Below are 22,208 nucleotides of genomic sequence, written 5' to 3'. Positions count from 1 at the left end.
CAGCAAGGTAAGAAACAGCCCAGCCAACGTTTACCAACCTTGTAACTTAACCTAACTGGCTAGCTCTAATGTTAACGTCCATTAGCTTGTATAAAAATCTGAAGAGCAGAGGGAGAGGAGAGGAAGAGGGAGAAGGAGAGATCCGGGCGCAGGGGGTGCATCTTAGATTATTTTGTCCGGGGCCCCGGCAAGACTGTCAGTTGGCCTGCTAAGATTCACAACAATATGATAACAAACATAATTTATATAGCGCTTTTCTGGATACTCAAATGGTTCCATCATTCACTCACTTTTCATTCATACTTGGTGACGGTAAACTACCTGTGCAGCCACAGCTGCCCTGGAGCAGAATAATGGAAACGTGGCAGCCAATCCACACCTAACGGCCGCTCCCACCACCACCGGAACAATCATACAACATTCACACAGCAGCAACGCCTCACTGGAGCCAAGGAGGGTGAAGTGCCTTGCCCAAGGACACGACGACACATGACTGAGGGAGTGGGGTTCAAACTGCCAATCCTTCAATTACTGGACAACCCACTCTACCACCTGAGCCACTGCCGCCCCTCAACATGACTTTGACTGTGCTTTTATGAAAAAATAACATACTGTAAATAATTATAGGGTTAAAGAGTGGATACAACAGTGATGGTAGTGATATTGTTCTCGTTGCAGAGCTTTTTCAGAGCCTTGCAGTGTGTGTGGTAAAACCAGGTCAAAGCAACGTGACCTCATTCGCTTTCCACAAAAACCCTAATTTTCAAGCAGACGTTGATAATTGAGATAAAACAATCTCAACTGTTTCATCTCAATCTTTCATTGGACCAAAGATTTTCTGTAATCTATGTTTGCAGAGAGGATGATAGAGAGGGAGGGAAGAAGGTAAAAAAGGAAACTGACAGGTGGCTGTGATGCCAAAGCATCTTCTGATTCACCAATAACTACGACAGCTAATTTTACAACAACTTCACATAACAAAGTAGTCAATTAAAGGTCCAAGTTTTGTTAATATTGAGCAGAAAGAAGAGTAGAATGCCGGAGAAGAGATAGTAAAAGGGAGCTGGATAAACTGTCAGAGAAACTAAAATTACAACTAAAGTGAATTTCAACTTTCACAATATGTGCTGACTTTCATCTTCCAAAGATTAATATCCCTAGTCTACAACCCAAACTCATAAATAACTGGGATGATATGAGAAAGGGGAAAAAAAAAAGATAACACACAGCATATTTCACATTTACTTCATTTATTTAGATTCTCTCTTTGGAGGCAGCATGAACGTATTTCATGCTTTTCTCATCAACTTAATTTAATTTGTTTTTATTCTACACCAAATTTTTTGCATTTCAGCCTCGCAACACATTCCAAAACTAATTGGGAAAGTAAAACTTTTACCACTTTGCAATATGGTCATTCCTTCCCACAACACTTGAAAGATGTTCTGGCTTTGAGGATATCAAACCATGAAGCATTTCAGTCGTTATTCAGTCCCATTTCTCCTGCAAACATGTCTTTAGGTGTGCAAGGAGTTGTCACTGTCACATTTTTTATTTCAAAATGTTGAACATATTCTCTGTTAGGAACCATTCGGGACAGCCGTACCATTTTCTTACCCAGCTTTGTTGATGCAATGTGTGCAGGAATGTGGATTTGTATGCAATGTATGCACTTTCCTTGAAAGCACGTGGTCTGTATTGAAGCATGTGTTGCTCTAATACTCTATTATCTGTGCTTTCATCACAGAAGTGTAAACACTTGTCCAATCCCAGACCATACAGCCTGGCCACGGGATTTTTGTTGGTATCAGTCTGTTCCTTTCCATCTTTGGTCTGGATCACACAGCACTCACTATACCAGAATATAAGTTTGCATTTACAAAATGCTCTTTTTTCCACAGTAAACTCTGTCAAAAGTAGCTCTGTATAGCAGAACTTGGCAAAGACTTCCCCAAGTAATCCCTTGCCAACTTGAATATATCAGTTATTGATAAACGACGGTTCTCGATGCTGTGCCATCTGAGTGATTGGTGATCTGGGATGTCCAGGCGATATATTTGGCTCATTTTTCAAAAACTGAAATCTTCCTGAGGTTTTAATAAAATGTCTGGGATTCAATTTGCTCCAAACTCCACAGAGACATGGTGTGACAGCTACGTTTTTTTCTTTTTTTAACCACTATCAGCAGAAGTGTTATGAAGGGGGGGAAAGGCACCATTACAAAGCTGTAAAGGCTTTGATCGCGCCAGCTTTTATGGAAGGTGCTACAAAAATTACATTTAGTTGATTAGGCATTTTTAATATTTGTTTTAAGCTCCCCAAATTTCTCCAATAAGGATCACTAATAAGGCCTCTATAGTTTGTCATTCATCATCACTTCACATCTAAGCCATATAAAAAATACATTACTAAAGCTGACCATGATACTCTCTTTTATACTGATTAGGCTACAGAATTATGTAAAATAATTGAATTTGCAGGTTTTCTCCCATTGTTGGGACTACGCCACTAGAGGTCAGCCAAGCATCCGCTATCCGAGTCATGTGAAGGAAGGTGGTTCATCAGAGGGTACACCTTTTATTTTATTTTCATCTACATTTCACACCGAGCCCAACTTCAGCTGGAAGATGAGAGCTCGTTTGTCCGGCTGCGTGTGAACATGCATCATAGACCATTGTAAATCTGGGGGCCTGGAGCACTAAGCCAAGCCATGAGGATAAAATGATTTGTGCAACAAGTCGGCAGAGATTTAGGATTTGGGTTACTAGGAGCAGAGCTTTGCTTTGTTAAAAACATCTAACTTTCATCATGTTTTCTCTGTACGACCAGTGGGAAGGCATTCTTTCACATTAAAACCAAAAAACTCAGTTGTATTAAACTTCTAGCATACTAAAAGACCACGAGCCGTGAATGCAAAATATCAGCATGAGAGAGCACCGTCTACTCTGCTGCAGTTTTGGGGAAGGAGTCTTGTTGGTGTGCAAAGAAAACCAAAATCAGATAGCAGTTCACAATTTATTTACTGAATAAATTTGGACAAAAACACCAGAATCTGTCACAATACAATCAGAACATCTGAGGCAGATATCCCACCATGCACCACCCCCAACCCCCCCCTCGGTGAAACAGAAAGGACTAAACATTAGCACCAAATCAGCACCAACTTAAATAAAAGGTAGCTCAGTCTACAGGAAAAAAAAGGAAAAAAAGCAATAACTGCTTTTTCAAAATTGAAAACCAATTCAGAAAAGTAGAAAATTCAGATCATCTCCTGTTTCCACTTTTCCTAAAAGGGGGAGGGGGAGAAGAGAAAAAAAAAAGCATCCTCCTAACCCCAATCCCACCCTCACCCTCGCTTGGCAGGCTATAGCATTCATGGAGCACATGCCAATGACTCGACTGGAGAAGAAGAACAGGAAAAATAAAATAAAATTCAAGTAACATCATTGATGAGATAAGACAACACATCCACTGGTACCCATTCTGAGCATGATCGCTTCACAGAACCTAACCAGGCAGAAGGAAAACCAACATGAGGTCATGGAGTGAGCATTTCATAGCAGTACTACTACTAAATATCTGGTATCAAGTGAGGGAGACTGGGTGGCATGGCCTTTTGTGGCACAGGAATACTGGCACAGACGATATCATTTTCTAAAACTTCAGACAGACATCTTTCCTCTATAGACGCCTGTCCTGTGTCAAGATATTGCCTACATCATACTTGGGGAAGAAGAAAGAAGGAAAAAAAAAAAAAAAAAAAAAAAGAGAAAAGGGAATCTCTGGATTTAAAAACAAAAAAAACAAAACAACCCTGCAATGTAGTTTTAAATATATATATTTATATTCATTTATATATATTTATATAGCTGTTACAATTTAAATAAAGGTTATGTTCTTGTTCCTACAACTACAGAATTAATTTAAATAAAAGGCAGCTAATTTTAACAGGTGGAATCATCCATTAACCTAACACACCAAGCGCTTGATGCCGTGTTGAGAGGATTACCAAGAAAACAGTTAAAGATTTCAGGTCGAAGGAGTGACATTAATGCAGCAGTAACAAATTGGAAGAGCTTAGAAAACAAATACAATAAATGATCATTTTGAAAATGTTATGTAATTGAAAGGAAAAGTGGAAAAAGCTTAAAAAGAAGAGTGGCAGAACCATAACTGGACAAAAAAAAAACAAAAAAAAAACAAGGCCACCAAGGAGTTCAGTGACTGTCAGAAATGCAAAATTGAGATAAATGAAACTTTGAAAAAAAGGCCAACTATACTAAATATGAGACGGATGAGGACAAATCCTCAGCCGTTATGAATCCAGGTCAGGGGTAATGACCTTATACACGTGTAGCAACAGAACCTGGGACTGCTTCCGACTCTTCCGGGTCTGTGGTTCAGATTCATTTCTACCCACAGCCAGGAAAAACTAAAAATAATAAAATAAAATAAAAAATTCAAATCAAAACCTGTAAAAAAAAAGCTGTGGTGCTGCCGTTTGTCAGTTCATTCAGAATTGTTCTCCTTGGGTCTTTGTGTCCGATTGTCCCTTCATATATTCCATAGTGTCAAAAATGGTGAATGTGTTTACTTTCATGAGCACCACATTAAACCAAACACATCCACAAAAAAAAAGAAACGGAAAGAAAAAAGAAGAACATTTGCTACATTGTTTGCAACTTGCATGTCTGGTGGCGACATCCCCACTGGGGACGTGCAGCGCCAGGTGATGTATAGATGCCATTTGTCATGCCAAGCTTAAGGTTTTCCATGAAAATGGTGGAAAAGGAAACGAGATGGAAACACCTTTATTATGATTGACAAATTCACCTATTTATTTCTAAACTACTGTTCTTGGCTCTGATGTGACCTGGGAGAGCCAACCGTGGCGGAGTCACCCGTTTGTGCTTGATGTTTGTTCAGCTGAAGAACTGCTCCAGCTCCTCTTCCATGTTTACCTCAGGCACCATCTGCTCGTGCTCCCTCTCCCCTCTGCCGTGCACCGGAGTGCCCCCGAGCACCCCGGAGGAGGCGAACCAGGGGTGCTCCAGAATCTCCCGAGGGGTGAGGCGCTCTGCTGGCTCCATGCGGAGTATGGAGCGGATCAAGCACTTGGCTTTCGGCGTCAGCGTCTCGGGGATGTTAAAGTGGCCCCTGCGGATTTTGCTGAACAGGGGGCCTGGCTCAACGTCATGAAAAGGGTAGCGCCCCACAAGGATCGTATAGAGCATGACACCGAGACTCCAGACGTCAGCTGCTTTCCCTGAATAGCTGCCGTTGGCATTGAGGATCTCCGGACTGACGTAGGCCGGGCAGCCATGTTTGTCTGTCAGGGAGTCGTCCCCGCCAGCCAGGATATAAGAGTCCTCAAGGCTCTCGAGCTTCACAAGGATTCTGTAAATGGAGAAGAAACAGAAACCAAAGAAACAAATTAAACCGCTGAGCAAAGACCACACAGGTTCATTTGATAATCTGCATGTTATTTGTCATTGCTCCAATCATAAATCTTGTCTGCAAGTAGGCCTGTGTTGAAAAAAATCGATTTCCCAATTCTAAATCGATTCTTATATTAATCCCTAAAAATCGATTCATATGTCTAAGGATCGATTTTTTTTTTTTTTCATCATTACAACTTTTGGTTATTTTTTTGTTTATCCCCAAAAAAGGAATGTTTTGTTGGACACGAGAATAACTGGTGCCATGTTTTTGCCTTTAAATATGTAATATATGTATATGTAATATAAATATGCATCATTAGCTGCCAATACTTGCTGTTTAATCTCAATATAATACTAGTAGTAATATTTTGCATAACTACAGTCATATAATTCATGCAACAGCTCAAAAAACAGTTTTAATAACACTAACCCAAATCAATATCGGAATCGGATCGAATCAAATATTGATAATCGATTCTGAATCTTAAGAATCGGATCGATTCTTGAAATTTGAATCGATCTCCAGCTCCATCTGCAAGTACCACCTATATAAACAAAAAAACCCAGCATCATAGCACAAACGGGCCATCGAAAAGAGCCTTTGAAGTCCGAACAAACAGATATGCATGCCTGACCTCAAATGACATATCGAAGCTCTGTGTGCGAAACAAAAAGGGTAAATTATTAAAGCAATAATAATAAAGCAGCTCCTTAGCCTGTGTCCTTTTCCATCTGCATTTCTCCTATTTACTCCAATACAAATATATAACAGTATCCTAAACTGCACAATAGTGACTATGATACCCCAGGGGCTGATAACAATGACTGGCTGTTGTGGGCGTATAAATGCGATCGTCTGTGTGTGAGATCCAGAAGACCAAATGTATGAGACAAAGGCTGCATGATAAGATCTACTTGGAGCCACGGCGAAATAGAAAAGCCAAGAAGCCCCGGCTTAGACATGTGCATTCAATTTCACATTAGCCAATTTGCTGGTTAATCATCAGCAAAGTAATCCGATTTTATTAATATGCTGTGAATCTTTTTTTTCCATTTTCAAACAAAGAAAAAAAAAATGTGTATTGTTTCCTTGAGCAAAACGCCTTTTGTTCCTTTGTGAGATTAAGAGCCAAACTACTGCCTGGAATCCTCATTTGGAGGATGTGCAAACCTGCAATTATAGTTAAGGCCTGGAGGGCAAAACAATGAAGACTTATCCTAATTTAACAGGAGAACATTTTTTTCCCAAGCTTAATGATATGCCTTTTGTGTTCATCGTAGAATGGTCTCATAAGCTTGGTGCACCGGGAAGAGTCCAACAAAGCATGCCTAAATAGCTACACTACATTCAACTATAAGCTTGCACATCCAGTCACACGCTAAAAGCCCCATTTTATAATCAGGTCAACAAACCAAACTATGCTGCATCTTATTTCTGGCTTTATTGATCTTTTCTTTACATTCAACACAGCCTTTTGTCACTGATTTGGGTTTGGGCTATATCACAGATCAATGTCTCAGAAGCGGGAGCAGCTTTATCGTTTCTCAAATCTTTAACTCATGTGTCCACTGATTCGGGGAGGGGGGAAAAAAAAGCGGTGTAAGAGGAGACTTGACAAGCCATTTAGTAAATGTGACACCCTCCAGTGCTCTGCGCCATCATTCTTATAATTCATCTGACATCAATCATTTAAAAGGGGTCCGTGAGCATTGAAGGTCACTGAAGCCGTACTAAATGTGAGGCAGCTCAACTTTTTTTTCCACAGTACGCGCCAAGGAATGACATCACACCTTCCGATACTAAAGGTGCAGTGCATCTCTACCAGAGAAGCTTATCCTAAACTCTACATTGTTAAAGTCTCTGCATATATAAATCTATTAAAAAACAGGAGCATAAAAACTTTACAATTCAGAATTCACACTGACTATATGCATCCTTATTAAGCCTACTCTAAGGTTGCTGTAGCAACCTTGATTTTCTTACTGCAGTTACTAAACTCAGCCACCAGGGGTCAGCAAAACCATTGTGTTGTCCATGCTATGGTAGTCTATGTTCTACAATACAGTTGCGTGGACACTCGTCTGCAATTATCTAACTTATGCTGTGTACCCAGGGACAAATCACATGCACAAAAAATAAATAAATAAATAAATGAAGTGGGGCAGACACAACTGGCTTGCAGTTTGAGAGTTCTGCATAACATCTGGGACCAGCATGTCGCTCGCTCTACTGTTTGATCTTATTCAATTCTTTGTGTGAGCAAAGAGATATGACACATAACACTCAGTAGCATTGTCACTATACAATGTATTCAAATGAAAAGAAAAAAAAACCCTCAAAAGTCGAGGGTTTTCTACAAAACTTACCTATCCTCATTTTTGAAGACAAACTTCCTTAGTTTGAGGTCACGGAGGACCACTCCGTTGTCGTGGCAATGTGCCACAGCAGAGGCTATCTGATAGAAAAGCCTGGCAGCTTCATCCTCTCGCAGCTTCTTGCAAGTGCGGACAAAAGAGTGCATGTCGCCATAGCTTCTTTCAAAGAACACATAGGCTCTCGTCTCCCCGAGCAAAATCTCCACAATTTGGTTAATGTGGTGATGCTGGCCCAGAGCAAAGTAGGCCGCCAGTGACTCCTGGTATCGGCCAATGTCAAAAACCTGCAAACATAAGAGGACAACGCTTACACTTAAACATTGACAGAGTAGCTGACAAGATAAACTATAGTGATAACGAGTAAAGCTATTTTATGTTGCTATACCAGGAATCTTACAGAATACTTTGCCTATGTGAATTCAAAATGTAATCCACCTTTAGTTGAACAAAATAACACCAACCTCTGAGTCATCTACATTCAAACTTGTCTGGTTTTTTTGAGAAGATGAGTATGGGTAAAGAGAGAGGAAACAGAGCATTATAACAGCCTGTGCCATTTTGCTGCAGCCTAGGGGTTGCAGTGTCTCCTTTGTTTCCATAGCAACTCCTGAGTGACTTTCAGTACAACCAGTTCAGGTGAGAGGGCTCCTACACTTGCAGTCGATACAAATACACCCCACATGCCTTCGTCGTGACTCTAGCTTCCAGTTTGGCAGCAATGATCAATCCTGGAAGTGGGGATTGATTGCTGCTATACTAAGGTCAACGCTAAGAGGAGGGGGGTCAAACAGCAGTTCCCTCATAGGCACTGCCAAAGGCCATTAATTTGTCACAACGATGACAAAACATTATCTCATGTCAAAAAGGTGCAGGTTACTAAATATGTCATGCCTCTTGAGGCCAGAGGTACATGTAACTATTGTTTCAATTTATCAAGCCATGTAAATTAGATTTAAAGATGGATTGCTTTTAAAAGGGACAAGCCCACTGCCCTTATAGGCAGCAACATACAAAAGTCAATATGGGCTATAAATGTGATGATGAAAGGTCATGAGATTGTCCTCGAATATGAAGGGAATAGTGCTTTGCTTTTATGGTTACGCTGGCCAATGCTGCAGTTAATGTCACATCAGCAGGCTTAACTTGTGAACTTCACAAGCCCCTGTTCTTACATTTTCTTTAAAAGAAAAGGGGTTTTAATGTGAGATTTTTTGCAAAATGACAGTGGTCATCCTCCAAACAAAAACCCTGAGAGTGTATGCAATTACAGCATGAAAGATAGAAGCCATGGGGTAAGGGAGAGAAGCAGCACAGTGTGTGCTTGGTTACTCACTCCTTTGTCAACGTTACATCATGCAATTCAAACCATGCAGCTCACCCCATTCACTTTTTCCATTAGGTCGCTCTGTCAGCTCTCTATTTACATTTCAAGCAATTATTAAAAAAAGTTGAGGTGGTGGATTTGGTGCATTACGCAACCCACAGAATCCAGGTCTGCTTTTCTGTACCAGATATGAATCATTATGTTCAGCGCTTTAGGAACAAAATGTTTTTGAAAGGATCCTGATTCATGCAGCATTTGCAAGTAGCAAAAGTGTATCTTCATTGCACATTGCTCACTGCAATTTGAAAAAGATGGTGGCTATTTTGAGAACATGGGTTATTATTTGCTCCACATTGCCTGCTACTCACCTTACATACGAGCTCGTCCCTGCTGTGCAGGTGGGCGGCTCTGAAAACGTGGTCTCCCTCCAGAGGCTCCAACAAAAGGTAGTCCCCGATGCGGGAGATGCAGTGCGAGGAGTCGGGGGTCTCCGGCGGGCTGGGGGACCCGAGGTTGGGGCTGAAGCTCTGGTAAGACTCTGTAGTCCTTAGGCACGAGAGTTTCTCTAAATCGTGCGATTTGTGTCGCGATCTCCCATGACGTGAAATGTTAATTGGATTTGACCTCTGTATGTTCATGAGGAATAAGTGGTATAACTCCACAAAACCGGGGTTTGGGGGGCTGGATGGGGGGGGAGGGGGGTAGGCTCTTTCTCCTTCTTCAATTAAAGCACCAATCTATTGTTTGCAATAACACAATTCTCGTCTGATGATGATTAATTGATATTAATTCTGTATCAACAGGCAAAAAAAAAAAATCAGCTCAGTGGATTTCATTCAACATAAAAGCACGTTAATCTATAATGCTCATTTACTCCTTTTTATGTTTTTTTTTACATTCAATAGTTGAGGTCAGAGTTGCATGGAAAAAAATACAAAATTACTAACCCCAGCTGGTTTTTTCAGTTTTTTAAGCAACGTACTTGCAGCTGCATGAAGACAAAGCTGCAACAAAGGAAAAGTTAGCTTTAAAAATGAATGAAGAGCTCAGTCGCCGGCTGATGATGCATGACACGTTTCGTAAAACGGAAACAATATATGTCATTTACAACTTGCAAAAAAAAAAAAAGCAAAAAAAAATTATTTTTTTTTTTGCACGAATGCAGAAGTTTGAGATCTAATTATAGAGGTGATGGTTAGCAGGTGCAGAGCTAACTCAGCTACCGAGGAGCAGGTCTGTGCAAGGCCTGGTTCCCCTGCACGCACGCTGATTGTCACCCGAGACACGACGAGAAAACCCCATCCGGAGAGACGCGCCGGGGCTCGGGTCGCTGGTCCTTTATCCACTGGAAATGGGGGGGGAATAAACTCCCGACCGTCCTGCGTGACTCCTGCTGCACACTGGTGGAAGAAGGAAGCGAGGAGACGAGGAAGCGAGGAAGGAAGGAAGGAAGGAAGGAAGGGACGGCTTTCCCAGGCCAATCCCTCGGTTCAGCAGGACATCCTCTCTCCTGTTACCGCGGTGCTTGTTACGTGGCGGGGAGTCTAGTCCAGTCAGTGCCGAGCTGCACACTGCACTGCACAGACACGCATGCACATACACGAGCCCCGCGGCCCGGCCCCGCCCACTGACGTCACGGCCACCAAGGAACTACATTGGCTTCCGACCTGCAGTGAAGTCACGTGGGAGCCGTGCACCCCCCCCGGGCCCCCCCAACCCCCCCCCACCCCCACACCAGCCCCTGTAATCTGAATGCAGCACATGTTGCTAAATTGGATGGGGATATGATGGTGAGACTGAGTATAAGCTACTGTACAAGCTGATACGAATGTGTTTCCTCCTCCAGAAATGTCATTCAAAGGTCTCGAAAACCCACATAGGCCTACTGTATAGTAATAAATTGAACATAATCAAAAGTTACCTTTTACTGAATCAGAATCAGGTTTATTTGACCAAGTCATGTCAAACAAGACAGGGAATTTGAATCGGTTATTTTCGCTCACTGTACAGTAAATAGACAAATGACAGCTCTTATTAACATATATGGGTCAATGACGAATAAGGATTTTCAACAGGTCAATTTTAAAATAATAAAAAAAGTTCAATTTTTTTGTCAAGATGAATTGGCACTACCCTTAAAAGAAGTCATGTGGTGCAACTATGATTCATATTAAATTAAAAAAAAATTAATTTCCTTAACATCTTGACATCTTTTTTTTTTTTTACAAGTTTTCAGTATTATACAAAAATTGTTGTTTTTTTAATGGTCGAGCATCATGATATTTCATAAAATGGACATCAGTCAAAATTTGTTTGTATATTATGATGGAAATATAAATATAAATGTGTATAAATCTTACACACTACAAGACACTTCAGAAATCATGCCAGATAGGGCAGAAGATTGATTTAAAAACATTTAGAGTGATTTCAAAAAAAGTTTTCTAAACAGGATTCATGGTCGGACGGTCGCACCACATGACATTTTGACGCTTAAAACAACAACAAAATCCCAAATAACTAGTATTTTTTGTAAAATTCAAGTGAGTCCATATGTGGGACAGGTAGTTCATATATGTGGTATTTTTTTATCCATTTAAACCTTTTTTTAATTGAAAAAAAAAATCTGTTTTTCAGAAAATATAGGCGTCACGTCATTGACCCTTATACAATTTACAAAAAAAAGTGAAAGGTAAAGTTGTATGAGGTAGACATGGTTATTGAAAGGTGCATTGTAACAGCATATGATTGCGATTATTATTATTATTATTATTATTATTATTATTATTATTATTATTATTATTGCACAGTGATTGATTACTCTGAGACTCTGAGTAGGGTTGCCCTGAAAAATAAATAAGGGACACCTCATCGGCAGGGCCGGTGTTCTGCCAATTTCTGCTGCTTTGCCAAAAAGTGCTACCTAATGGTTTCCTACCTTTGTAGAGCTACAATTTTACTGTGTTTTACTCCCTAAACCACTTCCTTTCCGCCCAAGTGGTCCTTGTCGCTTGCCAGGCCGTCCTTGTAAATAAGAATGTGTTCTTAATGACCTGCCTGGTTAAATAAAGGCGAATGACTGAATGAATATCAAATGAAGCCCTAGAATTGGGTTTTTTTTTCTCTTTATCGTACAATGTTCACAAAGTGTAATGCAATTCATGTCATGGGTCGTGTATCTTGAAGGATCAAATACTCAACATCCCATATTATCAATTTAGCGTGGCAATCAACCTTTGAAAATCGTCTGTGCGCATGTGCAGAACCACAAAGTAGCATTTCTCGTCAGGTGGCAGAAATTGGCAGAACATCGGCCAACCCGATTGCCTTCACCTTACCTGGCGTGGTGAATTTTTTTAGCCCCTTTTTTGTGAGTGAAATTATTTTTTAACTATGTGACTCGAACCTGAATTGAATTAGATGCATATTTTTGAATGCCATGAACACATGGAAAACAAATTATTATCCAGCAATTCACTTTAATACAAAATAACAAAATGAACTGAATAAAATAAGTATCTTTCTTAAACAGAAACCTGTCCTGCTTAACTTAAAATTGTATAAATCAATATAAAACAATAGAAAGAAAGCAGAACATCCATTCTGTAATAGTGCACATTTTTAGTGCAATAACAAAAGTGCAAATAGAAAGTCTGTAGAGAACTTGTAACCATATTTGTGCCTCAAAGGCCATGACTGTAGGCTACAGTTGTAGTAAAACAGAAAAAAATAACTTATGAACTCAACAGCTCAATGCCATTTTCCATTGACAGTTTATGACTATTTTTTGACTCTCACAGTAATACGGGACAAAGTGCATCCCTTTTCAGCTCAATACGTGACGCGTACTTTAGTTTATAAATACGGGACAATTCCCTTTTTCAAGGGACGGTTGGCAACCCTATCTATGAGTGATGAGAGTTCATCAGAGCAACAGCTTGGGGGAAGAAACTGTCTCTGAGTCTAGAGGTTTTGGGGTCCAGTGCTCTGTAGCGCTGTCCAGAGGGGAGGAGTTCAACCAGAGGAGTTCAAACAGACCCCTCACACCCAGGACTGTGTCCTGGGTGTGAGGGTTCTGCAGAGATGTTACCTGCCCGTTTCCTGGTCCTGGAAGGGGATATGATTGTGACACTGAGTATAGCTATTGTACATGCTGATACGAATGTGTTTCCTCCAGAAATGTCATTCAAAGGTCTCGAAAAACCCACACACTATATAGTAATAAATTCAACATAATCAAAAGTTTTACTGAAAAATGCAAAATCAAATGGAGTGACCTATTGAGCATGGATGAGAATAAGCGTCATCATCAGAGCCACCTATGATGTTCTGCAGTCTCCAACTAGTCTCCAGGGCTGGTTTGGAGAGGATCCACTCCGTCATCTGTGTGCAGCTCCAGCAACCCCTCAAACACATTGTGGTGGGTTGCAAAGTAAGCTTAAAACAAGGAAGATACACTTCAATTGGTGCCACAATCAAGTTATAAGGTGCTTGGCTGCAACACTTAAAGGCAAAACAACACCAACATTGTTCCTCGAACGACCCAGCCACTGGTAATATTGGCAGCAGACCAAGACTTCCCCTTCTTACACAGGCCCACAACGAGGAACTAGAAAATGTGTGTTAACGTACAGGAAAAACTCACCTTCCCATCTGAAATGACAAACACCAACCTGTGTCCGGATCTGGTTCTCTGGTCCAGCTCCATCCACCGGCCTTCGACACTGAGCTGATGTTCCCTCGGGGAAATGCCATCGATGGGGCATATGAAAGGAAGGCAGAAGCTGCGGTCCACTGGTCTGTCAAGCAAGGTTGGAGGTTAGAAGTGAGCTGCAGGAGTTTTGTGGGCTTCTCCACCACAAGGCTGATTTTAAAAAGTTGGGAGTCAGAGGGCAGGCTCAGTAAAATAACTCTTCACTGTGGCTGAATGCCAAATTACTGGCCGTGGCTGAAAGGAAAATACAGAGTATGGGCAGCCAAAGACATCAGTCACAAGGACACATGCCCAGGTCTGATCGGCCAGTGGCGGGCCTTCCCCCTAGCTGAAGGTGTCTTGTGAGAAATGGCCAAAACACCCAATGAGGCTAGGGTACGAACTGATAACGTGTCACATCGAAAATAGGTGGCCATTATTTAAAACTACAAGGAATGTACTCCACAATAGTGGACACTTTTCTAAACATCCCATAACACCCAAACACATTTCCACACAAGGCAAGTGCTGGGAAGAATCTGTAATGTTTGAAACATCTAGTCCCACTAGGCACAATCATTTGGTTTAATAACAAATCAATATTATATGAATCATATAAGACGTCTCTAAAACAAGATTAAAAAAAGAAAAAAGCATAGAAATATCGATTAAAGAGGTAAAATCCCAGGTTATTCGGTTTCCTCCATGGTGTAATAACTCTTTTTTTTTATGTAGGCGAAAATGTCTGCAAATCAACGAAGGAACAAGGGTTGACTGGAGCTTTGAGGAGGGGTGGGGGATTAAATGAATCATGATGAACTAGGGGTTAAAACTTAAAGCTTTATGTGTAAACGCTGACAATCGACTTTATAAAAATGGACAACAGGAATAATGTTTGTTTTTGTTTTTTTGTTAATCCCTCCAAATGAAACAATGACAGATTAAGATCTTTTGACCTCGTGGACTCTTAAGCCCTTTTTTTTTTTTCATTTTTAAATAATGTTTGAAAATCTGTTGCAGAACTGGGATCTTTTGGAGGTCTCTCCGGTAACAAATTTCTGGCTTCCACGTGTCGCTGTGATGTATGACAAAGGTTGGAGGAGATGCATTATTCCCCTCTTGTTCATTTTAAATTACCATGAGGTATGACAGCGGGATCGTGCGATTCCTGTGTAGGAATCTTGGGCAGCTGGAGGAATGCTTGCAGCTGGACCCAAGACACTGACACAAGTGTTTGATTTAACCTTTATTCTCCTGCTTGCAGTGTGCACAAAAATCCACAAGTGCAAACTATTGTAAATCTTCATCTCCGTCTCAGCTGCAAGTAGCCCCCGCAACATGGAAATGCATTTTTTTTTTTTTTTTACACAGAAGGCTCTCCTCTCCAAAACGGTAGTTCACAGTTGCAGAATGTGGTTGCACCCACATGTTCTTCAAGCATATGTGTATGCAAGTTCTATGATAAAATCTCTCTGAGCCACCCACTTTTCTTTGTTGTAACGCTGCAGCGCTCTTCGTGTTCAATGGCTTCTCTTTTCTTACACCCATACTGCCGGGAACAATATGAGCACATTCCTAAGCTGGGGAAATATTATAGTATTGCCTGAATGTATAGAGAGCTATAGTATATTTTGCATGTTGTTACTACTTATCTGCATTTGCCCACCACTATGACCCCAAACGGGGATTCTGTTAAGCCTAAACCACAGCTGTGCATGAATCAAAAAATAATAATCCCCAAAGATTCCTCTTGCCCCCGTTCTTTGATACTCGGTGTGACTCATATGCAGTCGAGAGCAGCGCTCGTGAAAATCCATTGAGTCTTATCAGCGCTCTAGACACGGCAGCATGCCAACCCCAGCAGTGCCTTCAAGTGATAGACTGTGTATACCATTGAAGTCAGATGTGTCTTGGAAGGCTATACAGGCCAAAAAGGTTGGATGAGCTTCCTTGAATCCCTGGAGTAGCGACTCTTAATAGACTGCTTCGCTCATAGAAAGTGGTTTGTGGTCAGATTTTTCCTGTATTGTTGAGTTTATGATAAAGATTTCTTAATGACGTCTCGTGTAGGTTCTATAAGGTGCTTTTTCCTCCCCTGCAAACAGACATCGATCAGCATATCAGGTCGAATTTAGTCAGTCGGTGTCCTGCTAAGGACATTTGGAAAGGTGGAGGTGCTGTGGATCGAAATTCTAACCTACCAGTTGGAGGACTACCACTTTACCTGCTGAGCCCGGGTGGTTATAATCAATGAAGCCGTGAGAAAAATCATATTATTTAGTGAGGGGATGGTAGTGTAAGAGTGAGTGAGGCAGGCAAAGCAGGCAGGAGGTAAAAATGACGAGAGGAACTGAGAGTGAAAGAAAAAGGAAAGAGTGAAAGTGTTGACCCAAAAATAAGATACTTACCTGTTAATGAGGTTGCAGGAAGAAGCAAGCAGATAAGCTTGTTTGATACAAAAAAATGAGAAAATTACAGATGTAGACAGCTGCAAAGGCAAATGCTGTTTTTTTTTTTTGTTGTTTTTTTTTACCTTTTTCTTGTAAGCACTTTGAGATTCATCGAATGGAAAGTGCATTATAAATTAAATTCATTATTATTATTATTATTATTATTATTAAATGAAGAAAAAGGCCAACAAAGCCAACAGCTTTCAACCGTGAGGAAAGAATGATTACACATTCAATATTATCAACAGAGGTTTCACTAGTTATCTATTAATCCTCTTTATTTTTATAACCTATATTGAACTTGTTGATAACAGGAATCAATTGAAATAACCCTCACTTTCAAGTGAAAGACAAGTAAAAAAAAATGACAAAAGAGAAGAGTATTATCTAGATTTAGAGGCATCCAAGGCCTGTTCTTATAAAGGATGGAGCAGAAAATTCCAGAGTAAGAAGGAAAAGCCAATAAGAGTTGTGAAAGAAAAGACTGGGGAAGAAAATGATTACTCTTTTGAGAGATGAAGAAATTTGCGGACTTCTATTTCTAAAATAATCTTCTTAATTACAGCAGCTCATCATGTAACAATCACAATTGAGCAAGAAGTGGCATGCAAGTGCATGCTTGTTCTCAATGCAATTTTGTTTTTCATTTTATTTTTATATATCCATCGCTTCAACCAAATAAAATAAGCTACTGTGTAATGGAAAAACTTTCATTGTTAATTCTGGAAACTCTGAATATACAAAATACACATATCACGTCCCTGAATACAGTACAAACAAAGCTCTGACACTTCCCTTTCTGTAAAAGACATTTTTCCGAGTTAAGGCAGTACAGGAAATGCATAAGAGCTTATTAATGAACCTAGTGCTTGAAAAAATGTGTCCGGTCAGCACCAGAGCAAACCCACAGGGACACTTGAACGTATCAAATAAACACTGCCACTTCCGCTGATCTTTATTCAACCTGCTGACCCCTGACCAGCAGTTTATTTGCTGCTGCGTCAGACAAATAAAAATCAAAATGTCCTGTTCTGATGAAATCAGGATGCAGTGCCGGAAGAGTCGTTTTTGTTGAGAACTTTTTTTTCCGTTTTCCTCCCAGGGGGCAGCAGGAAGTGTGAGCGGCTTTGAGTGACAGGTCACGCAGGCAGGGCCTCCTCTATTTGGAGAGGAAGGATCTTGGCTTGAGGGGGAGACGGAACTGGCGTCACTGGCTTGGATCCCTCCTTCATGAAGTCAGACAGCTGAGTGAGGACTTGTGGCAGCCCCGTCACTGGTCAGGGTGACTCATTCGCTCAGAAGGGGAGAGGTTAATAATAGTAGTACATTAGACCTTCTGAAGTGAAATCACGCAGCTTTGGCAGCATGACTTCTCCAAGCGGCTCACTGCAAAGGAAAGACAAAAAAAAGTGTCTGATCTAAGTGACATTGTTTAGGTTCAGATTAATTTATATGTATTGGGTTCGTGCTCAACAGAGGACAGTTTGAAAGAGAAATGTCACTGTAACACAGAGTGTGTACATTTTTATACATATCAGCCACCTTAAAGCTGCAAAAAAAACCCAGGTATCTTGATTTTTTATTTATTAATCTCTGTCCGATGGAAGATACTATTTCCCTCATATATAGCATTGCTACTGCTACAGTCTGTAAATAAGGCCGATCTATAACTATTCCCATCCATTCATTGCCACACAGTGTGCAGTAAAAACACCAGCAGTATATTATAGGGTCAATAGGATTATAGGTCAACATTTTCCAGTGCCCATAGATGAGTCTTACTGCAAGAGCAAAATGCATTAAGGACAGTGCAGTCTATATATTTCCTTCAGTTTGGTTTGAAAAAATATATAATTATTTGATTTGATCTTTTATCGTCAGAAAAATTGGAATTGTATGAAAAACACAAATATGTATTATCAAACAAATGATGTCAACAGATGTCTATATTTCGTATAAAAGGTGATTTCCACCCAAGGAAGGGTCTTTAATGGGTACCGGTAAATAAAGGTTCGCTTCAAATATGGGCCAGATCCCTCTGGGAGGAGTTTCCATGGTCTCCCCATGTCTGCTCAGGAATTCTCCCGACACCCCAGGTTTCTCCCACAGTCCATAAACATGCATATTTGAAAAAGGTTGATTGGATAGTGAAAAGAATATGTATGAATGTGTGTGTGTGTGTGTGTGTGTGTGTGTGTGTACGTGAGTGTGCATGGTTATCTCTGTCTGGCCATGTGATGGACTGGTGAAGAAGAGGGTGCAGGCACTGGGCTGGCAGGCCTATCAGCTAATGACAGCTGGGAGAGAGTTATTTCAGCCTGAGCGGACATTCACTGAACTTTCATAACCTGGAACAAAATTCTCCATCACCACGTCCATGCACCATTAACACCTAGAAGACTTCATTGTTTATCACAGACAAATGCTTTTCTCACTTATTCCATCACCACGTGAACGGAACATTAATAATCAGAATTATTCAGTTTGATTTTACAGTCTTAGTGTGGTTTTTCACACAAACTCAGAATGTCTGCAACTTAAGCTCCATAAAGAAAGGTGTGAAATGTATAAATAAACCAAATTAAGTAAATAAACCAAATTTTCATAGCCAGAGTGAAGCCGTGTTCCAAAATATTGGACTGCCATCCCCTTTTTGGCCCAAAATGTAGCCCATGTGTCCCACCACTTGTGCTATGTCGACAGCATGGTGAGGCCAGCATTGCCCTCTCAGTCTTCTGGCTGTCTTGAGTGCACCATGCAAGCACTTGCACTGTGACGAACACACTTATGCACTCAAAATGCACGTGATTGTGCACATGTCTAAGTCGGAACATAGTCTTGTTCTTGTGTAGAAAGGGATCATGAGTTGGAAAAGTCTAATCACTGAAACCGTTTCAGGCCATCACAGACTAGCTGTGTGCTAAATCGTTTATGGTGAGTTGATAAATTGAAAACACAGAATGGAAGAAAATGCTTCATCCATCTGTGATGCGCTACAATTACAATCCAATTTTGGAAATTAAAAATTAAAAAACAGAGGACTTTGGTGCATATATCATTTTTTGTCATGCTGAGGAGATATTCACATTATGAGATGGTCACTTGACAGCCAGTCTTCTTTTTTAGTGATTCTGAGTTTGTACGATAAGCTATAGAATGACAAAGACACCCCGTCCTTGTCTGTCCTCTGCATGAGAACACGTACACAAGTTTATACACACAGACAGTATATCACTGCAACCCACCCAACATTCATGCGGCTGCCATGGCAACCTGTCTCCTGTCTCCAGGGAACATTGTACAGTACTGCAAACATAAACACGAAAACTCAATCACACGCATAATGAAAAACATTTTTGGGGCCCCCCTGCTCCAATCTCCCGGGAACGAACACTTCATGCCAAAAGGTACGTTTCATGCCTGCTTAGAGGGGAAGATTATGGGATGAAGTCATGATTCACTTCAATTTTTCCTTACCATGCCTGATGTTGTCAAACAAGTCTATCATGGCATGATTATGGGGAGATTACTGCCACTTCCATCCTCTAAATGAGTCAAAGCATTCATTATTCTTTATTAATTTACGTCTAAGTATTTCTTCTGTGCTTTTCTTTTTCCCGATGAGGCGGAACCACATCTGAAACAGCTTTTCATCCATGAAAACAAAACAGTTGAAATCCTTTTGGGTGATTCAGCTGCTTCCTCTGTTTTCTCTCAGTTTTAGAGTGATATAACAGCCACTTTGCAGTTTTTCCCGATCTCTCATAGCGTAGAACGATCGGGCAGGTGGAGTGAGACACATGTGGAAGCTGCAGCAGATTTTAAAGGTGGGGGTTTAGCAGACGCTGATGAAGTGGCAGCGAGAACACACTTGCTACTGCACTCCATCACTTTCGCCCAACTTCCTGCCTGTCTGCAGAGTCTCTGGATCTCATGTGACAAGTCTAGTCTCTGTGTTTGTACACTTTTGGCTTTGGCGCGCACACACACACACACACACACACACACACACACACACACACACTGGCAGAGACTACTGCGCATTCACTCATATTGTGGATGTCAAACAACCTCTTTAAGACAGCAGGGATGACAGCGGCATGACAATCAGTTCAAACAAACAAGCCCTCTCCCTGCATACTCTAGACATTGCCTTTAGGTAGAATCAAAACAGACAGAAGTCTCCTCTTTTACTGTGGAATCTGAATGGGGGACATGTTGTAAAATGAGAATCTAGGCCATGTTACACAAAAGTGGGGGGGGGGGCATTATCAAATAAGACCATGCATCATTTCATTCAAAAAGTATGAAGCGTTAAATAAGTTCTGCAAAGGGAATATCTGCCATCTGCAGCTGTTTTAAAAGTTTTCACAAACATTTTCTCATAAACCAAAGAGGGGCTCGACTGGAAAAAGTTTGTGAACCACTGCTGTAAGCAAAGACAGCAGAGTTCGCTGGGATGTTTCTGAGACTGACATTTCAAACAAACCCTGCTCACAGCGATCCGTCTGTGTGTTCACCATACTCTCATGTTGAAAATAATTGCTGGCTTGACCACAAAATTTGGGAGTTCCAGTACAGAGAAAAGGCCTCCGCTCTTTCTTTCTTTTTAGGTTATGATGGATCACACAGAGCAGGGTGGCCATGCTTTGGTACAGAAACAGCCGTGGAAATCCCACTGATGGAGGCATAGATAAATCTTGCTGTAACCTTTTGTAGCACTTAGACAGGCAAGGAAATTAGTTTGAAGTCTCATTTTAGATGAGTCACATCATCATAAAAAGCATGAAGCCTCATTTTTATCAGAACTTTCAGATATCAGCAGCATCTTTGATGGTTTTCCTTTCTCGGAGAATGGCTGCCCTTTCAGCAGCACACCTCTGCAAGTGGAACAAACTGAAGATGAGAACAGCACATCAGCTAGTTTCTCAGCGCTCTGTTGAGGCTCTGATTTAATGCTGACCTCACAAGAATGATCAGTTGTGTTGTCTTGCTTTCCCACCAGATTGTTTTTGTTTTATATTGTTTTTTGATTCTTATCATCTAACGCCCTCATCAAGGGTCATCTCTATGCTTTGTCAACAATAAGCAGAGTCTTCACAGTGCAAGCAAAGCCCAGAAAAGATGATGCAAAGAGTTCCCTCTTGAGTTATTCAGCCGCAGATTGACACAGATGCTCTTCCATTTTCATTTGATTTCATCAAATCTAATTAAGCTTCCTCTTTCCTTTCATGCACCCTTTCATGCTCGCATTCAGCACACAAATACATGCATGCAGAGGGCAAATAACACAAGCATGATGTAATTATTGCAGCCATGGAAAATTGTATCCTTTTCCTGCTGAGAGATGACCTGCAAATGAGCACCGTTGTCAAGAAAACAACCACTAAAAATGCAGGATGGTTTTTCTCCCTTTCTTTTGCTTTTATAGTAAAAAGTAAAAGAGGGCGGTTTATATGTGAACACTCCAAAGTGGGAAGGGCAAGGCTCTTCCTTCACAACACGCTCCAACAGAGTAAACAGTAAACAGAACAGACCACGCTCCATTTTTGTTCTGCATAAAAGTTGAAATAAGTGCAATTTTAAAAAGATGTATTATTGGTGAAGAAAATCTGATTTTAGAAAAAATGTTATGTTAAAAGAATTATAGCAATGCTCCTCTTTGCTCATTTGCAAAGGCAAAAAAATGTTCATTACTACAGTGATATGATTGACTCTCACTGCTGCTACACTGCTGCTGTGACAGATGAACATTAAAATGATCATGCTGCTCAGAAAAGCTTCATCAGAGCCATGAAAAGCTGGTATATTTTAAAGTGCGTTGCTTTAAAAGCCACAAAAAGCCTGCAGACACGAACAAGAGCCTTCAGGAACAGACATCACTCTGTGAAAAGTGTCTTACTGTGAAGGTGAAATTGTGTATC

The 22,208-nt window shown here is 40.7% G+C and overlaps 1 protein-coding gene across 1 annotated transcript; it reads right to left on the bottom strand.

The window, feature by feature from the left end:
• Positions 1-2,986: 2,986 nt before the first annotated feature.
• trib2 (tribbles pseudokinase 2) lies at positions 2,987-10,704 on the bottom strand. The gene is made up of 3 exons (XM_061746850.1): positions 9,510-10,704; positions 7,809-8,101; positions 2,987-5,397 (listed from the first exon to the last, which is right to left on the bottom strand). The coding sequence occupies exons 1-3, from the start codon at positions 9,777-9,779 to the stop codon at positions 4,923-4,925; spliced, it is 1,038 nt and encodes a 345-aa protein (XP_061602834.1). The 5' UTR covers positions 9,780-10,704; the 3' UTR covers positions 2,987-4,922.
• Positions 10,705-22,208: the final 11,504 nt, after the last annotated feature.

The sequence above is a fragment of the Cololabis saira genome, chromosome 18 (assembly GCF_033807715.1).
Source record: "Cololabis saira isolate AMF1-May2022 chromosome 18, fColSai1.1, whole genome shotgun sequence".
In the NCBI taxonomy this organism is placed as follows: Eukaryota; Metazoa; Chordata; class Actinopteri; order Beloniformes; family Belonidae; genus Cololabis; species Cololabis saira.
The sequence above is the reverse complement of the archived record's forward strand: the minus strand, read 5'-3'. Positions and strand labels throughout refer to the sequence as shown.